We start from the raw sequence: 16,509 nt of genomic DNA, 5'->3' as shown, positions 1-16,509 counted from the left end.
TTTATGTCTGGTTTTTTCCAATTCTAGTGATTATAATCACATGTCCACCACACATATTTGTGTGTGTCCAGACTCAAGTAATGCCACTAATATTTCTGGCATTCATAGGCTACGGTATCTTAGGTAGCCGTACGCTTGTTTGCCATCCTAGTGGCATAAAAAAAAACTTGATGTGAGCACCGTATTAAAATATTTGTTGTGTAAGAATTAATATTATTTATCAATTTGATCGACAGGCGGTTACCAGAGTCGTGCCGCGTCACTAATAAAACAATTCCAAGAGTTACAAGATCAAATAGAACAGTCAAATCTGGAACTATCCACTTTCAAATTCTTAGCTGAACAAGAGAAAGCGGCCATTCCAAGGAGAATAGAGGTAATCTATCTGAATATATTCAATGTATTTTATATTATACTAAATAATTATTTTTATTACAATTAACTACCTTCGTAGTGTAGTTATTTAAATTAGGTACGTTTCACCGCCTATAAGATGATCTGCAATCCATTCCAATTGGACTAATTTTGAAAACAAAGTTTATTGAACTTGTTTTATTCAATTGGTTCCGGATTCGGTCATCAAATGTTTAGATCAGATTTCTTTTACCATTTTCCTATTCAAGTTTGAAGACCAAACAATTGGTGTGATTAGGGTTCTTTTTTTTGTAAGTTATGATTAATATTCAATTTCGTTTTTCCTTGCAGTCACTAACGGAAGACGTAAATCGTCAAACGGATCGTGAAAAACAACTGCAGAAACGTTATGGGGAACTGCAAGCGGAGTTGGAGGAACTACATAAAGGGAAAAATAAAGGGACAGAAGTCAAACCGCTCGAGGAATAGTATATATAAGTGGTCTTGATAATGAAGGTTTAGTTCTTAACAAATAATACTGTGAAATAAATATTGAAACCTTATTACATCACATAAAGCAACTAAGAAGTACAAATTCATTTTGACTCTTTATACTTGTATCTGATATAGTATTGTACAAGGGACAGGACACTAAAACCATATAAAAATTGCTAAAACGAAACGAGTTTAATAAAATTATTTACTATGGTAAAGTAAATCTAAAAATCAATATAGTAGAAACTGCTAATGCGTTATCTGTCACCCGCTCAAAGTGTAAGATGCACACGTGAATGTAAATGTTTATCTATGAAGTATGTAATGATATGAAAACCAAATATAGGTTATAAATAAAAATCAAAAAACAACATGGTTAATAAAAAATAAATAAATATAAATTAAAAATGCCATATTTGTCATTTCAGCGTTTTCAGTCTCTCTTGCACGAAATTCAAATTTACAAACACTGATTGTTAAAATAGGTATATTGGAAGTTATAATAGTATCAACATATTTGATACAAAAATACTAATTTTGTATTGTTTTGCATTGAATATGAAAAAAAAAAAACTTTGATGGCATTTCATACTGAACGCATAATATCAATTGTATTCTAATAATAGTATCATGCAACTAGCCAGTCATACTAGATCAACAGGGCCACGCCTAGACTACAATAATTCTTTAAAAATAATGCTTGTTACGCGTGAACTTCAGCAGTAGGAAAACTTATGAAATATACCAACATCTATATGGCATATCGAGATGAAAAATACACCAGATTTTAAGTTAGACCTTCAGGAGCATACCGGTGAAAACCACATCCAATTTGGTGCAGTAGTTTTTGCATGATGGCGGAACAAACATACAGAGAAAATTCCTAAAAATTATTAAGACCCATCATATTAGTTTTTATTTCATTTACAGACATCGTCCAGTTACAAGTTTGTTATGTTTGTAATATAAACATCTTTCACAGGTATGGAGTCGTGGACGATCGCTAGTATATTTTTAAGGAATGATTATGACTATAAATATATGAACTAAACATCTGTTTCTTGATATATTAAATGTTTTAAGAATAATAAAATGACACATTGAAAATAATGGTACTGTATTATTTTATACATAATCGTGTTCTGTCACAAACAAAGAACTTTGAATGAATTATCTTAAAAGATACATTTAGCATTGATTAAAATTATAATAAGATATAAATTATTGTTGACTTATAAATAGTAACATATAATATTGAACACAGGATAGATTATCCAATATGGTTAATATCACAGTATATCAATGTCCAAACCAGCTGGACATTTGTTAGAGGGTTATATTACTCTATCAAATGTATATATTAAATCATAATATCTAAATCAATTACTTAATTATTGATATATTTTCAAAATCATAAAATGCTTTAATGCTAAGATGTTTACTCTTAGATTCAGGTCTGTTATAATTTGTTCATACCAAGGGAATGTAAACACCCTCACCCTCTTTCCAGTTCATCAGTTATGTTTTTTAAGTAGGACAAATTTTAGAAGGCTTAACCCTCATTCCAATAATCAGTCAGTTATAAGAAAAATCGAGTTTTTGCGGTCAAGGCCTCAATGTTGAATTACGACTCCATATAGTTTTGAATTTATGAGACCACTTATTACCTGGTGACGTAAATTCTGAAGTGTTATTACTTTAAAATTATCTCTAACATTAAAATTTTAATTAGATATCATAGCGAAATCGATATTGAAAATTTGAACAAATTCTATAATAGATTTAAATCAAATTTATTATAATTTTAGCTTACGATGGTTCATAAAACAATAATTTCGTGGAATTATCAAATTAAAATATTAGGTTTAGAGTTAAGAGAAATGATATCTCAGAATCGGTCTCGTTATTTATGACCAAAACATATAAATGATTCTATAAATTTGATAGTGTAATACACCTCTATAAGTTTGTTACTGCTAACTACTATCTTCGGAATCACTTTGTATTTGTCTAGATTTTTTATTTTTTCGTACGATCACCGGACTGTCCTCAGGATCCTGGATCTTTTTATAAGACTTCTTAGCTCGTCGTTTCGCTTCTAGAATTTTCTCTGCGATCTCTAATTCTGATATGTCATTAGCTTGAGTCAGTCCGATATGTGAGTCCACACAAAAACTATCCTGAAAACGAAAACGAACGAAGTAAAGATAATAAGAAATCCAACATGTTAGCGGGATTATGTGTAAAAATAGAAAACCATACCATTTCGTAGGTATCGTCCTCGACAAATTGCGAAAATACTTCTTCTTTGTCATATTTTTTTGGCAAATGCGGTATTTTGAAATATCCTTTTACAGGGCTCCTGTAAAGTTTTAAATAATTTTTAATTAAATAGAAGTTGTCGTTCAATATATTGAGCGAGATGTTCTGTCACAATCTTCACTATCTTTGAAGGTTGCCGCGAAAGATTGCTTTCAGAAATAAGACAACCTTGTTTGACTTATATTATTGATATGTGCAATAAGGCAGCTTTATAACGATACTTTTAACAAGATGTATAATAATAATAATAATTTATTTCAAAATAAATGTTACATTTTAAATATAGGTAAAACTCTGCTCCCTAAATAGGTAAATCCTATACTTTAGGATAAGCTTTAGTATATGTGGCGGAAATAAAGTATATTCTCTCTTTCTCTTTTTAAAGAGAAAGAGAGAATATACTTTTTTTTTAAGAGGCGATACATTGATTTGGCAATTGAACAAATTTAGCAATGTTGTACAACAGCATTGTATTGTTAAATAAAACGTAAAATGGAGGAAATCGTTAACAAAAATACGCGTAGATTTGTTTTTGTGTAGTTATCATCATGTATTTTTTTAATGGACGATAATAAGATTGATTGGCGATTTGATGACGGGATATTAAGCGACATGTTGGTGAATGCACAGTATAAACAAGTACGTACTTAACAGATTGCAAATAATGCGCGTGCATATCAGTATGTTGGTCGTCGTGGCCCGCATTGTCATCGCAAATGAAGTCTACGATGCTGCCTGTACTGTCGTCTGTTAGCTCGTCGCCGCTATCTGCACTGCAGTCCGATAACTCCGCTTCGAGCTCTAGGAATTCGCTTTGTTTTCTCTTTTTCTGGAGAGGAAATATTGAAAGTATTTAAATATATGGATTATTTCAAAAATTAATTTAAGATGTTATTTTGTTTCATAGATATAAATCATTGAATACATTATTAATTTGATTTATTGAATAAATACAATAAATAAATGATAGAAATAGTGTACTTATAGTTAATCAATATTTTTTTCATCAAATGTAAACATAAGTACTTTTAATTACTTCACAAAAATTCCAAACATTTTTTAAAACCAACTTTAATGTTAATAGTAAAATATTTTTTATAAACTATACGACTGTATTTATATAATTATATACTAGTATTAAAAGCACATATTAAAATATAGAAAAATAGTTTGAACATAAATATATACAGTATATTCTATTATATTCATGTTACTGTTCATGTCTATAGGCGACGGTTACCACTTTCCATCAGGTGAGCCTTCTGCTTGTTTGCCATTAAAAAAAAATAATATAAACCAAAAATCTGCTAACATAAGTTTTATGGAAATTAGTCCTATTTGCACATTGGTTATACAAATAACTATTTGATAATAATAATATGTAAATAATCGTAGTACTCACTTTTCTGACTTTATGATTTGTTGTAAGTTTATTACTATTTTCTTTCTCAGTTACAGGCACCCATTGAAGTTTACCATTCACAGACATTTTATTTCGACTATGTTTTTCGCCATCAACGAAGTCATCGTCACTATCGTTAAACGATATTTTTCTTTTACGTGTCCATTCGATTCCATTCCTTTGTGATGTATTTAATTTTGATAATGGACTTCTCAATTTACTGTCGCGTTTAAACATTTGTAACATTTCTAAAGTGTCTGTTTTGGAATCTTTACTGTCATAACTATTAAATAATTTTTTAGATGGTTCTAGAGGATTTTGATTCTCTTTCCATGATAAAATCTTCTGTGGCGATAACATGAAATTCACAGTAGCATCGTTATTATAAAAATTACTACTATCCATTTTGTTTGATGTCAAGGACGCCATTACTTTTTCTTGTAAAGTCATCGGTTTGCTGACATTATTATTCAATTTTTGTTTCTTGCTAAAGTATGGTGATGAAGTTGTAAAGTCGTCACTTTCGAAATCTAACTTCCTTTTACTGCTATTTGGAGGGACGTTTGTCTTATTGGGTTTGCTTTTATCATTCTTATTAGTAATTATTACAGGACTTGTTTCCAATTCTGCATCATATACAACTGTATCAGACGAATCACTATCGCTGTCTATTATTATAAGACTTTCTTTTTTCTTTTCCTGCGTCACAAAAGGTGAGCTTCTTTTGGACGTATTTAATATTTTTTTCCTATCGGCCTGTGTAAAAAGTATAGGAGATGTATTTCTTTCTTCTGCTTTTAAAATATCTCTCTGTTCATCTACAGATTTTTGTACAGTAGACTTTTCGTTACTCGACTTATTTATCATTTCTACAAGTTGCGTAATAGTATACATGCTTTTGTTGCTCGTATCTCTAAGACTTGGCGATAGATTTAATTTTGTATTTACATTATTACTTGGACTTTTATTGTGGCTAGTTGATGCTTTTGTAAAGGAGTCCCTTTTAATGCTTAAGTTAAACTTACTAGATTGACTGCAAAGTATTGGCGACGTAGGGAGTACTATAGGTCGTATTCTACCTGACAAAATAGAGGGACTACCAGGATTTTCGAATACCGGATCTTCAACTTCCTTAACATTTTCATTGTCTTTATTTTTTTGCACTTCAACTGGCATACATTCGTTGCTGTCCGAATCTGCAAATATGTCTTCAACACTATCTAATCCAAAGAAACTTAAAACTTCTGTTGTAGCTTTCGGTTTGTCCTCAGTGTCAAGACATTTTGCTTCTTTATCTTTTATTTGCATTTCAGCGATTTCTTCAGGACTACTGTCAGCAAATATATCTTCAAGATCTCCAATTTCAAAGTTTTTATCTGATTCTTTATTACTATTATCTGGAGATTTTAGATTTATAGAAGCTATTAAGTCGTCCCGTTGTTCAAAACTAGAGTTATTATGAGGCTCTGATTTACTATTACTCTTTTCAGGTGTAAATGTGCCTGCGGCAAAATCGCATTGATCGTCTAAACTAAAATCCAACTGTAAATCGAAATTATTTACAGTGTTATCATTGTCTTTATTAAGAATATCCATATTTGGATCAAATATGTTTTTATTTTCATCAACTTGTTTCCTATATTCCAATAGGGAATTTGCATTAACATCATCAATCATATCGAGATCAGGAAATTTAGGTTCTGTCAGAAATCCTAATGATACCGATAATTTATTCTTGTGTTTTTTAATATCTTTTATAAATTTACAATTGCACACACTGCGACAAATATAACACTCTTTCGCCTGGTTAGTATTTTCTAAACTTAAATCAACTAACAAATTGATTAGATGCGTAGGAACATTTTCATTATTCTGAATTCCTAAGTCGTTTATTAGTTTTGTATAACTCTTAGTAGATTTAGTTGCTGTACTGAAAAGAGCTCTGATATCACCGTCTTTTTTACACGGAGATTTTGTTGGGATAACTTTAGTTTTTTTCTTATTTTGTCTTATTTTAGCTGGAGATGGTATCATGGCGTTTTGGATAGCTGTATCTTGCGTATAAAAATCTGTAACAAAAATATGAATCTTTATAAAATCGAATGATGTTTTTTCGGTAGTAAATGTTATAATTCTTACATAAAAATCGTTTATTAACACAAAAAAAAAAAATACTTGGATTCTGTGTAGAAGTTGGAAAATTGAATCTTTTCGCATCACTGTACTGAAGTAAGGATGCTAGGATTTCACTGTCTTTCGAGTGATCAATATTGACAGTTTTTTGTAAAGTTCTCTGCCACTCGAGCCAAGTGTAAAGTTGTAATTCATTTTTGTTTTCAGAACTACTCGCCATTTTTACTTGATCTGAAAGATAAAGAAAAGGATAATTAATAGTTTTAAACAAATAATGTAATATATTAATGCATGTAGTTACCACATGCTTTAAGCATATTGTTTTACGTAAATAAGACTCTAGGTTGGCTAGTTTAGGAATCGAATTTTTCTAAATGGGATTAAATCTGAAAATTGCGAGTTGTGTTCTCAATGTATATTTATTCTGGTTTTTCAGGTTAATAAAAGTAAAGCCAATTTAAAATTATAACTACATTATTAAAGCAAATTGTACCTTTATTCATAATCCAGTACTCTTTAGGTTCAGCGAGTGATGACGTAACACAGAAACCATTTGGATACATTTCACTGAATTCCTCTTCGGTGACCAGGATACCAGTAGTGTCATCCTTGGATGTACTGGAGCTGCTAGAAGATGATGCACGCAATAGCATACTGCGCAGGTCCTTTTGGCCCTGTCAGAATTATTTTCGTTTTGAATAAGGAAAAATATTATGCATTATAATTAAAGACAAGTGCTTGTTATTGAATATTGCTAAGTGACATATGGTGCAACTTTCATCACAATGACAACAGGTGACATCTATGATTATTCCATTTGGCATTACTTATTACATTATTAGTAAGCATATTTATATCGTCGTCGTTTAATTCTCAAATATCAAGATTAATAATACAATTTTAATAAATTTATAATAATTAGTTTTGATCATGTGGTCCCGGCATAGAATAGGCTATCCATGGTTTTCCTGTGGGTGTCGTAAGAAGTGACTAAGGAAATGGTAGAGGCATAGGTAGCAGCGTCCTTCTTAAAACATCTCTAAAAGCCTAACTGTGGTTGCCAACCCGCCTGCCAAGAGTGGCAACTACTGGCATAACTCCCCTGGGAAAGGCTTATGTTCAGTGGCCAATTAACGGCTGAAATGATGATGATGAGTTTGATAGTTTTTTTTTCTATTTATAAATAAAAGTAAATAAAGTATTTTCAAATCTATAAATAAAGGTAAAAAACTATTTCAACTATAATGAGATTTGATGTCTTTGATATTAATCGATACTTTGATGTCAAATATGCGAGTCGAAGAATTGAAGTACACATATTTTTATTTGCATTATATAATAATATATACTATGATACCTTTTTAGATTTTTCAATGACGTCTTTATTTTTGTCCCTCGGTTCATTCTTCTTGGCGACCGTGATGAACATCTTCTGGCACTGCGGCGTGAAGTCGCGCGGGATCAACCGCGGGTTGTTCTTATACAAGCTATTCTTCACCTCTGTCGACTGCATTATCTTCGTATTGAGACCATCTCTTTGTCGCATACAATCTATCAATGTCTGAAATTGTACATTATTACATTTATTATTTATGAAAATTATATCCACACCTATATTAAGTAAATTAAAATAAAATAATTTTAATTAACTATAACCAGTGAAAAGATTGTCTTAAAGATATTGCTTTGATTTACTGTAGGCATTTATTTTGTTCATTGCTGTATGGTTCCGGCATAATATGTGCCACTCCTTCCTTTCCCGTGGGCGTCGTAATTTGTGTCTCTGTGTGGGCAATGTCGAGATTTGAACTTCAGGACGCTTGTCGTGCTGAGCTATAGTGATAAACCACGCCACGAGGCCATATATGATAATGCTCCATATCGTTTCTTTTCATTATCATAACAAGAGAACATGAATGTTTTAATCCTGAGCACAATATATATTCTATAGCAGGCAGGATTACCATTTTATTTTCATCCATTAAAAAAAAAAAACTACCGCTGCCCATGACCATCATTAGAGCTGGTAAGTGCGTTGCTGTCGTTTTATGAAGGAATATGCTTTTAAAGTTTTCGAAGATTTTATAATTAATGAAAATGGAATAGCAGCTCTCCTAATGGTAGTCTGTGCTATCGGTATACTCTGGCGGGGCGCCAGTGAGAGGTGATAAGGAGAGTTTTCAGGGGAAAGGGATATTTAAGTCCCATTACAAACAATCCCTTCCTCCGTTATGCTGGTCAGATGGCTTGTTACTTAAAATGGTCCTCCAGGTTAGCAATAGGAGACTAGAATAAGGGATATTATAAGGAGAGATGATTAACAATCAGTGGATCGTTATAGCGATATTCACCTGATGCTCCCTTCCTTCTGTGACAAGTATGTAAACTTGCCCACCGCGCTCTCTTCCTGTACGTCCGCATCTACAAAAATAAAATTTTAAAAACTGATAACTACTTTTAAAACAAGAAATAATACACAATTTGTTTGTTCACCGACTTCAAAAAGAAAGAGATTTTCAATTGGGTTTTATTTTTTATAATGTTTGTTGTTTCATAACTCCGTTAGTTGTAAAGCAATTTAGAAAATTCTTTTTTTATCTAAAAAGATACAATTACAGATTAGTCCCATAGAAATTTATCAAAATCGGTTTAGTTGTAGTTTTTAAATCAAAATAACTGTTTTTGCCACAATTGAAGTAGTTTTTTTTTGTGGGGTTTTAATTACTAACTCTATATGCGATATACTTAGGTATATCAATATGAATCAATAGGAATGAAGCATATGATCCTCTATCTATGTACATATATGTACATAGATAGAGGATCATATGCTTCATAAAAAGCAGGTCAAATTGTAGATACAATTTTACGCGATAAATAGTTATGAGTGATTCTTTTACTTCTATATTTATTTTGTCTTATAATTTCTGTATCTTTTTGATGCATAAATACTCATTTTATTTATCAAATAATATGTTAAGATACATTTTATGCGTAAGGAATACTGATAAAATATTTTTGACCCGTTTTTGAGGCTCGATGCTCTATGTATATAATCTAAGGATACTTATTACACCCATAATTTATTAAACAATACCCCAAGATACATTGTGTGCATAAGTGTATAGAATATTGATAAAAAATGAGTCCGTAATTTTTCAATCAGGTAATTTTTAAAGTCGAGTAATTTAATAATTAGTTGACAAAACGTTGAGCCATTTTTAAGCGTGGAGACTCCTATGTACATATATAATGTAAGGCGAGATAATACCTCTGCACGAGGCGGACGGGCGAGCGCGAGGAGATGTCGAAGCAGAGGATGAGGTCGACGGCGCCGACGTCGAGCCCCTCCTCGGCGACGCAGGTGGCCACCAGCGCGTTGCACGCGCCCGACACGAACGCGCGCAGCACGCGCAGCTGCTGCCGCTGCGGCACGCCGCCGCCCGCGCCCGCCCTGCCTGCTGCGACAACACACATTTGTAATACTGGACTAGCTAGCGGTCCACATAATGGAGAGTAATAGGGGGGAAAGGGATTGTTAGTAATGGAGACTGAGAATTTACCAGAGGGAGACTTTGTAAAAAAGTCGATTGCTCGGGTACCTCTGTTCCATTCGTGTTTCAACCGTGAAGCAGTTGTGTTTGCATGGCTGTGTTTCGGTTTGAAGGGTGGGATATGGCGTGAATTTACTGGGTACAGAAAAATAACACCTGAGGCCTCGGGAATGGCAACACATGGGGGGTATCATGGGTGAAATAGTATACTCTGTTATGTCCATGGTATTGCTCATGTCTATAGGCGACGGTTACCACTTTCCATCAGGTGGGCCGTCAGCTTGTTTGCCATTCTAAGTTGTATAAAAAAAAAATCCCATTGCTAGCAATACTGGAAACTATCATGGTTAATTCCTGATGAATTCATCATGATGGCCTAACTGACCTGTTTTCATTCTCATCTGTCACCCTTCACTGGTGCTCCGCCAGCGTATCCCGTTAGCGCAGGCGGGGTTACCATACCATTTACACCCATCAAAAAAACAATATAGAGAGTAATAGTCGCCTCTATACTAGTGTTTTCCAATCTTTTTCATGACACGACCTCCCCTATTATAAAAAAATACTACGCCACCCTCGACCCTTCGCTTTTATTTCATGTATTTTGTAATGTTACAAAGATGTTGTAGGTACTTTTTTTATCTGTGCACGGACGAGTCATATTTGTTTTATTTTGTTGTTAATTTGTATTAACACACAAATGTTTTAATTATAATTATTCTGAATAAATCTATCTTTATAACATTGTTTTTTTAACTGAGGTATGTTTGTTTTCGCGACCGCGATTATAGAGGTTTCGCAAACCGCCAGGGGGTCGCAACCCACCCGTTGAAAAACTACTCTATACCATTCCATATAATTATTTGATTGGCATATTTATGGAAGGCTTGTTTTTTTTAAAAAAGACGCATGTAATAAACTCAAACATGTGTTTGCATATATTTTATAGCTCCACTAGGATCCTGGAGTAGGAAGTGATCACATAAGCAAAATTATGTGGTACATATTTATCTAAATTAAGAAGTTTTATCAATTTCATTAGTAAATAAAATATTAAAGGTGTACACTGACCTGATGTACCCTGTCCCACGAACATTTGAGGCACGATGAGTGGTCGGCACTGCAGCAGTAAGCAGTGCACTAAATTCACACTTTCACGGTACTCGCAGAACACTAAATTAATAAACATTACCGGTTATAACATCTCTTACAATAGTATGACCTATATTTTGATAGCTTGAGATAAAAGAGTGAGACAAAAACACATATAACCCTTTCAGACCCAAGATTTTTTTTCTTTCAGATTAAATATATTTTCGTGTTTTGGAGCCGAGCCATCTTGCCGGCACGCACGAGACTACTGCACCACCTAACCGCTAAAATGATTTCTTAGTGGCTGGTTTAGAATCTCACTATCATGTTATTTCAGCTTCGTGCGTAAAAACGATATGGGCGCGGTTTTAGAATTTTTTAAAGTTACAACTCACGCCCGTATAGTTCAGGTCTGAAAGGGATAATATGGGGACTATTAGGTATCTATTCTATATAACAATACTAAGTACAGCTGAATGTATGAATGTAAATACAATGAATGAATTGTGGATCATATGATCTACAATATATATATAGGCATGTATTTATCTCACTATAATCATTTATTTGTTGTTTATACTAAAAATAACAATGAAACCGTTTAGTGAATAAAACAAACATATTCTTTAAACCGATTCTAAAAATCACTATAATCTATACTTTCCATGAATATATAAGCTAATATTTAACACAAGATAAAAAATTACTACAGGCAAAGTTGTGGGAAAACAGCTAGTAAAAATAATTAGCAGGTGCTAAAATAGTAAGTAAAAATTAAAACTTTTTTTTTTTTGCTAAATAAATAAATGGTGTAAATGTAAGACGCTGAACAAACCTATAGCTCTAGTATCCTGGCCATTCCGTTTGGCTTTAGTAAAGTGCTCTATCATGATTTCCTTCAACTTGTCAAACTTGGGATGTCCGAAACACAAGTTTTTTGGTAACTGAAATCAAAAGGAAAGTATATATAATACTTATTACTTAATTTATAGAATTTTTAATTTATTTTTTATTTTATTTTTAGCATAGTATTTTTTGTTATATTGTGAATAAAAGACTACGCGATTAATTGAGCTTTAGATCGGTAATACTTGTATATGTATTACCTATAGAAATTAAATATTATTAAATTATTATAATTAAAAATATTATCTTATACTAAAACATCAATTATGCAATAAATCTTTGCAACGAGAGTCCGCCTGTGTACTATGTAATTTTTTTCTCTTTAAAATATATATATTTTTTAACATTAAAGCTTATATAAAGAAACAAAAAAATATTATTGGAAGGAAAATACGATATGAAGGAAAACAAATGCGATTATAATAAAATATGACAGTACCTCAGGTATAGTACCGTCGGGTAATATACTCCTGTCTAACGACAATGGGTTGACTCCAAGGTCGTCTCGGAGTCTCTCGAGCAGCATCGTGAGACGGTCGTCAGCCTGCATCCACGACTTCTCTGGATGTTCATCGAAGAAGTTCAGGAACACTCGAGAACCATGTTTGATTAGTAATTCCAGACCATGGTACAGAGTAATTAGCAATGTGAAGTCTTTCATGATGTTGTTATGTTGTGGATGCCTGAAATATTTTCTTTTTGTTTTTTATGGGCCCAAATAGAAAAGAATGGATAAAGATAAGAGGCTTCACTTCCCTTATTTCTAGAGTAATCAAACTACTGTGACCAAATGATTTGTCAGTAGTTGCCATGCTTGGCAGGCGGTTTGGGAACCGCAGTTAAGCTTTGGTGATGTTTTAAGAGGGACGCTGCTGCCCATCTTTCGACAATTAAGTTCCCTTAGTCGCCTTTTACGACACCCACGTGAAAAGAAGCGAATAATTGTAGATTTAGAACCTAATTTAAAATGGCTATTCTTATACCACAAGGATAGTAATAATTTCATGAAGTCTAATATCTGCAGACTTATTAAACTTACCTTTGTCCCCTTTCTTTGCTTTGAAATTCTTTGTATAGCATTACTATTCGACCCTTAGACATATTACCTAAATTTTGTGAGAGTATATTATATTGTTTCAATCTGCGAGCATAACCATCTAAAATCTGGAAAAGAAATTTAATTAGTTTAAAGAAATTAAACAAATAGCTATAACAATACAGTGAATTAAGGAATATTTTATGCGTCTATATTTTTTGTTGGCATGTTACACGATTATGTCACCAATTATGAACCTGAATTTGATAATTCTCTTTTCAATAAACAGGGTTTACTCTCATGTTAGCCTCATATTATTATAACAAATGATGCTGCTGTTTTTCTTGGTCTAGTAAAATCGTGCCTGATGTGAAGGAGAAATATACTTGTTGACACAACATTTTGTTCTAAATTCAAATATTTTAAAAATCAAATGTGTTAATAAATATCTCGCCAATAATTGAGGTGTTTTGTCACGATTGATGTTACTAATAACTAAGGTTAATGATGATTAAATTAGAGAAAAAAAAAGATATTTTATTATTTTGTTTGTGTATTTTGTTCATACGATCAGATTAATAATTTTTATAAAACTATTAATAGTTATGAAGGAGTTACCTCAACATACTGTTGCCGTAGCTGAGACAATTCGGGGCCCAGTTGAATGACTACAGTGTTTATTTTGCGGGAGTGACTGTATGGAGCCACATCAATACAGTTCTCTGATCTTAACTCGAGGTGAGCAATATGCAGATTCTTTACTACCTGTACATGATTAAAATAAAAATATATTTAAAAAATAAACTTAATTAGCTTATAGTTACTTTTACAAGTAAATCAACATATTATTGGTAATGAAATAAAAATCTAAAATTAATTAAATAATAATATTAAACTTAAAATTAAACAGGCCTAGTTAGTGCATAGAATCATTTAGATAAATAGTTATAAAGAAATTACACACATTAACAACATCATCCACTCTACTGCCTGGCGTGGCAGACAAAGCCAGCATTCTATATGTCTTGTGTCCCATTTCAGTGAGGGTGGACACTATCTGGCAATAGGCATAGTTCCCTCTTGCCCTGTGTGCTTCATCAATTACAAGACACCGGATTTTATCTCCAGGACATATTCCAGATTTGATATCATTGTAAATAACTTGGGGTGTCGCAAAGAATACCCTCTTACTTTGCCAATGTATTTTTCTGGTATTTACTTGCATGTGCCCTGAAAAATAAATTAACTAATTATTAGGACATATGTCCCGATTTATAATCTTGAAATCAAATTATTTAAAACATCTTTTTCATAATCAACACAGCTATGGAAAAGCCCTGGTTTTGCTAAGCTTGATGTAGGAAATTTATTTCATACATTACCAATTTCATAAATCAGAAGTAATTGCAAATATATACAGTAAAGACCAGTGGATGATTTCTTATATTTTAGAGATTAATTCACAGAATTAAAGATATATAAATGATAAATTAGTGACATTTGTAAATCAAAATAGATTAAAAATAAATATTTGATTTTTATTATTGTAAATCAAAATAGATCTTATTATTACATAGCCATGGGGGAGGCTACTATAAGGTACATCATTTATTTTCATATAATTTTATTTAAAACAAAAATTTTAGTACAATTTACCTGTCATCTCTATTGTATCATTGGGAGGTATAGCTATAATGTTATAGCATGCATCTATCTGTTGAGCTACAAGCGGCCTGGTGGGGGCTGTGAATATAATCTTTCCAAGTGGATACCACCTGTAGAAATTGTACATAATAACAGCTGCTATAAATGTCTTTCCCAATCCTGTTGGCAGACTGACCTGCAATTATAAAATGTTGTATTGAATATTCAATTTGGCTTCAATTTATCAATTTTGTATTTTATTATAACAATGCAGAATTATAAAATTATATGAGTACATTCTTTTTTTACATTTCTCCTATATGACAGAGTAAAAATAAATGTTTATCACTTATTTTCATTTCCAGGATATTGTAAAAGGTAATTAAGGGAACAAAGTACAAATGCACACAAATACACATGCGCAAGAAGAAAATATTGATATAAAACCATATAACAATACATAGGGATTTTATTTATTTACTCTTATAATAGTAGTAAGAACAGTATTAATTACACTATAATATTATAAAAGTATAAAATTTGGAGCATTTTGTGCTTCATTAGTATTATAATATATATTTATTACTAAAGAAAACTCTTTGAGGCAAAATTAATAGGTTCTTAAGAAAAGGTTTACAGATATCTGTAATTTTTTTCTCTATATTTATTGATTTTAATCTTTATTTCTTTAGTGATATAACTGACAGTTTTTTGCTAAATGCAGTTATAAAATACAAAAATCTAAAGATATGTCTAATATTACTTTTAAAGGAAAAAAAATAAATATAATAAGCAGCTTACTAGTGTATTTTGTAAGATGGCAGCTTTAATAATATTGAACTGATAATCTCTAATGGGATAATTGGTGGGATAAATCCATGTCTTGCCTGTAAGTTTGTCATATCCATTAAGTTCCTCATCGCAGCAAAGTGCACTGGAAACATAAATATAATAGGATCAATAAAAAAGCAATTATTCTAAACGAAGACATTTGTACGGAAGACATAGGCGACGGTTACCACTTTTCATCAAGTGAACCGCCAGCTTGTTTGTCATTCCAAGTAGCAAAAAAGAAAAAAAAATAAATATAAAAATTTTGCAGAAATTTCTGAATATACTTCATATATAACATACCTAACGTTTAGTCCACTCTTGTTAAGGGAATTATTCCCATCAGCGATAGGAATCTTGGGATTTTCCCTAAAGGAAGAATTCTCAAAATTTGCCAGAAACGAGGAATCATCAAACACTTCATCTTCGTCGTCGAGATTGTATATCGATTTACTTGTGCCAGGAATATTATTCATATTATTAACTTTACATATTACAAAATTTTATTTAACACACCACAATCAGTTCATTTTAATTTAAATATTACATGATAAGAAACATTCATTTGGCACATAATTTTTAGTATTTAAAAGCTTCAAAATCATTCCATTTGTATTTATTTGCACTTTTCATAATATCTAAACTTAGTACCTAATACACTAACTAGGTATGTTGTGGTTAATTTTTATTAGGTAGTAAGTTACGTGTAAAATATGATAGGAGGGAAATAAAATCAAAAT

General features: G+C 31.8%; 2 protein-coding genes across 3 annotated transcripts in view; one reads left to right on the top strand and one right to left on the bottom strand.

Moving 5' to 3' along the window:
* The window catches only part of LOC113515676 (cell division cycle 5-like protein), a 13,755-nt gene extending 11,796 nt beyond the window's left edge, over nt 1-1,959 (top strand). The window contains exons 15-16 of the mRNA XM_026899939.3: nt 237-376; nt 706-1,959. Coding sequence (XP_026755740.2) covers nt 237-376; nt 706-843 — 278 coding nt within the window. The 3' untranslated portion in view covers nt 844-1,959. The remainder of the gene's footprint in view (nt 1-236; nt 377-705) is intronic.
* On the bottom strand, nt 1,950-16,509 carry LOC113515378 (uncharacterized). Of its 2 annotated transcripts, none has more exons than XM_052893271.1 (18): nt 16,073-16,509; nt 15,740-15,872; nt 14,951-15,134; nt 14,259-14,524; nt 13,913-14,059; nt 13,298-13,422; nt 12,698-12,941; nt 12,188-12,296; nt 11,332-11,433; nt 9,978-10,167; nt 9,058-9,127; nt 8,064-8,267; nt 7,200-7,380; nt 6,749-6,937; nt 4,574-6,642; nt 3,819-4,000; nt 3,112-3,211; nt 1,950-3,029 (listed from the first exon to the last, which is right to left on the bottom strand). In XM_052893271.1, the coding sequence occupies exons 1-18, from the start codon at nt 16,243-16,245 to the stop codon at nt 2,826-2,828; spliced, it is 4,872 nt and encodes a 1,623-aa protein (XP_052749231.1). In that variant the 5' UTR covers nt 16,246-16,509; the 3' UTR covers nt 1,950-2,825. The 2 variants fall into 2 exon arrangements, with proteins under 2 accessions (XP_052749231.1, XP_026755361.2); XM_026899560.3 differs by having other exon boundaries at nt 9,978-10,164.

The sequence above is a fragment of the Galleria mellonella genome, unplaced genomic scaffold (assembly GCF_026898425.1).
Source record: "Galleria mellonella isolate WM207_F2 unplaced genomic scaffold, CSIRO_AGI_GalMel_v1 utg173, whole genome shotgun sequence".
NCBI lineage: Eukaryota > Metazoa > Arthropoda > Insecta > Lepidoptera > Pyralidae > Galleria > Galleria mellonella.
Note: the sequence above shows the minus strand (reverse complement) of the source record. Positions and strands in the feature narration are given on the sequence as shown.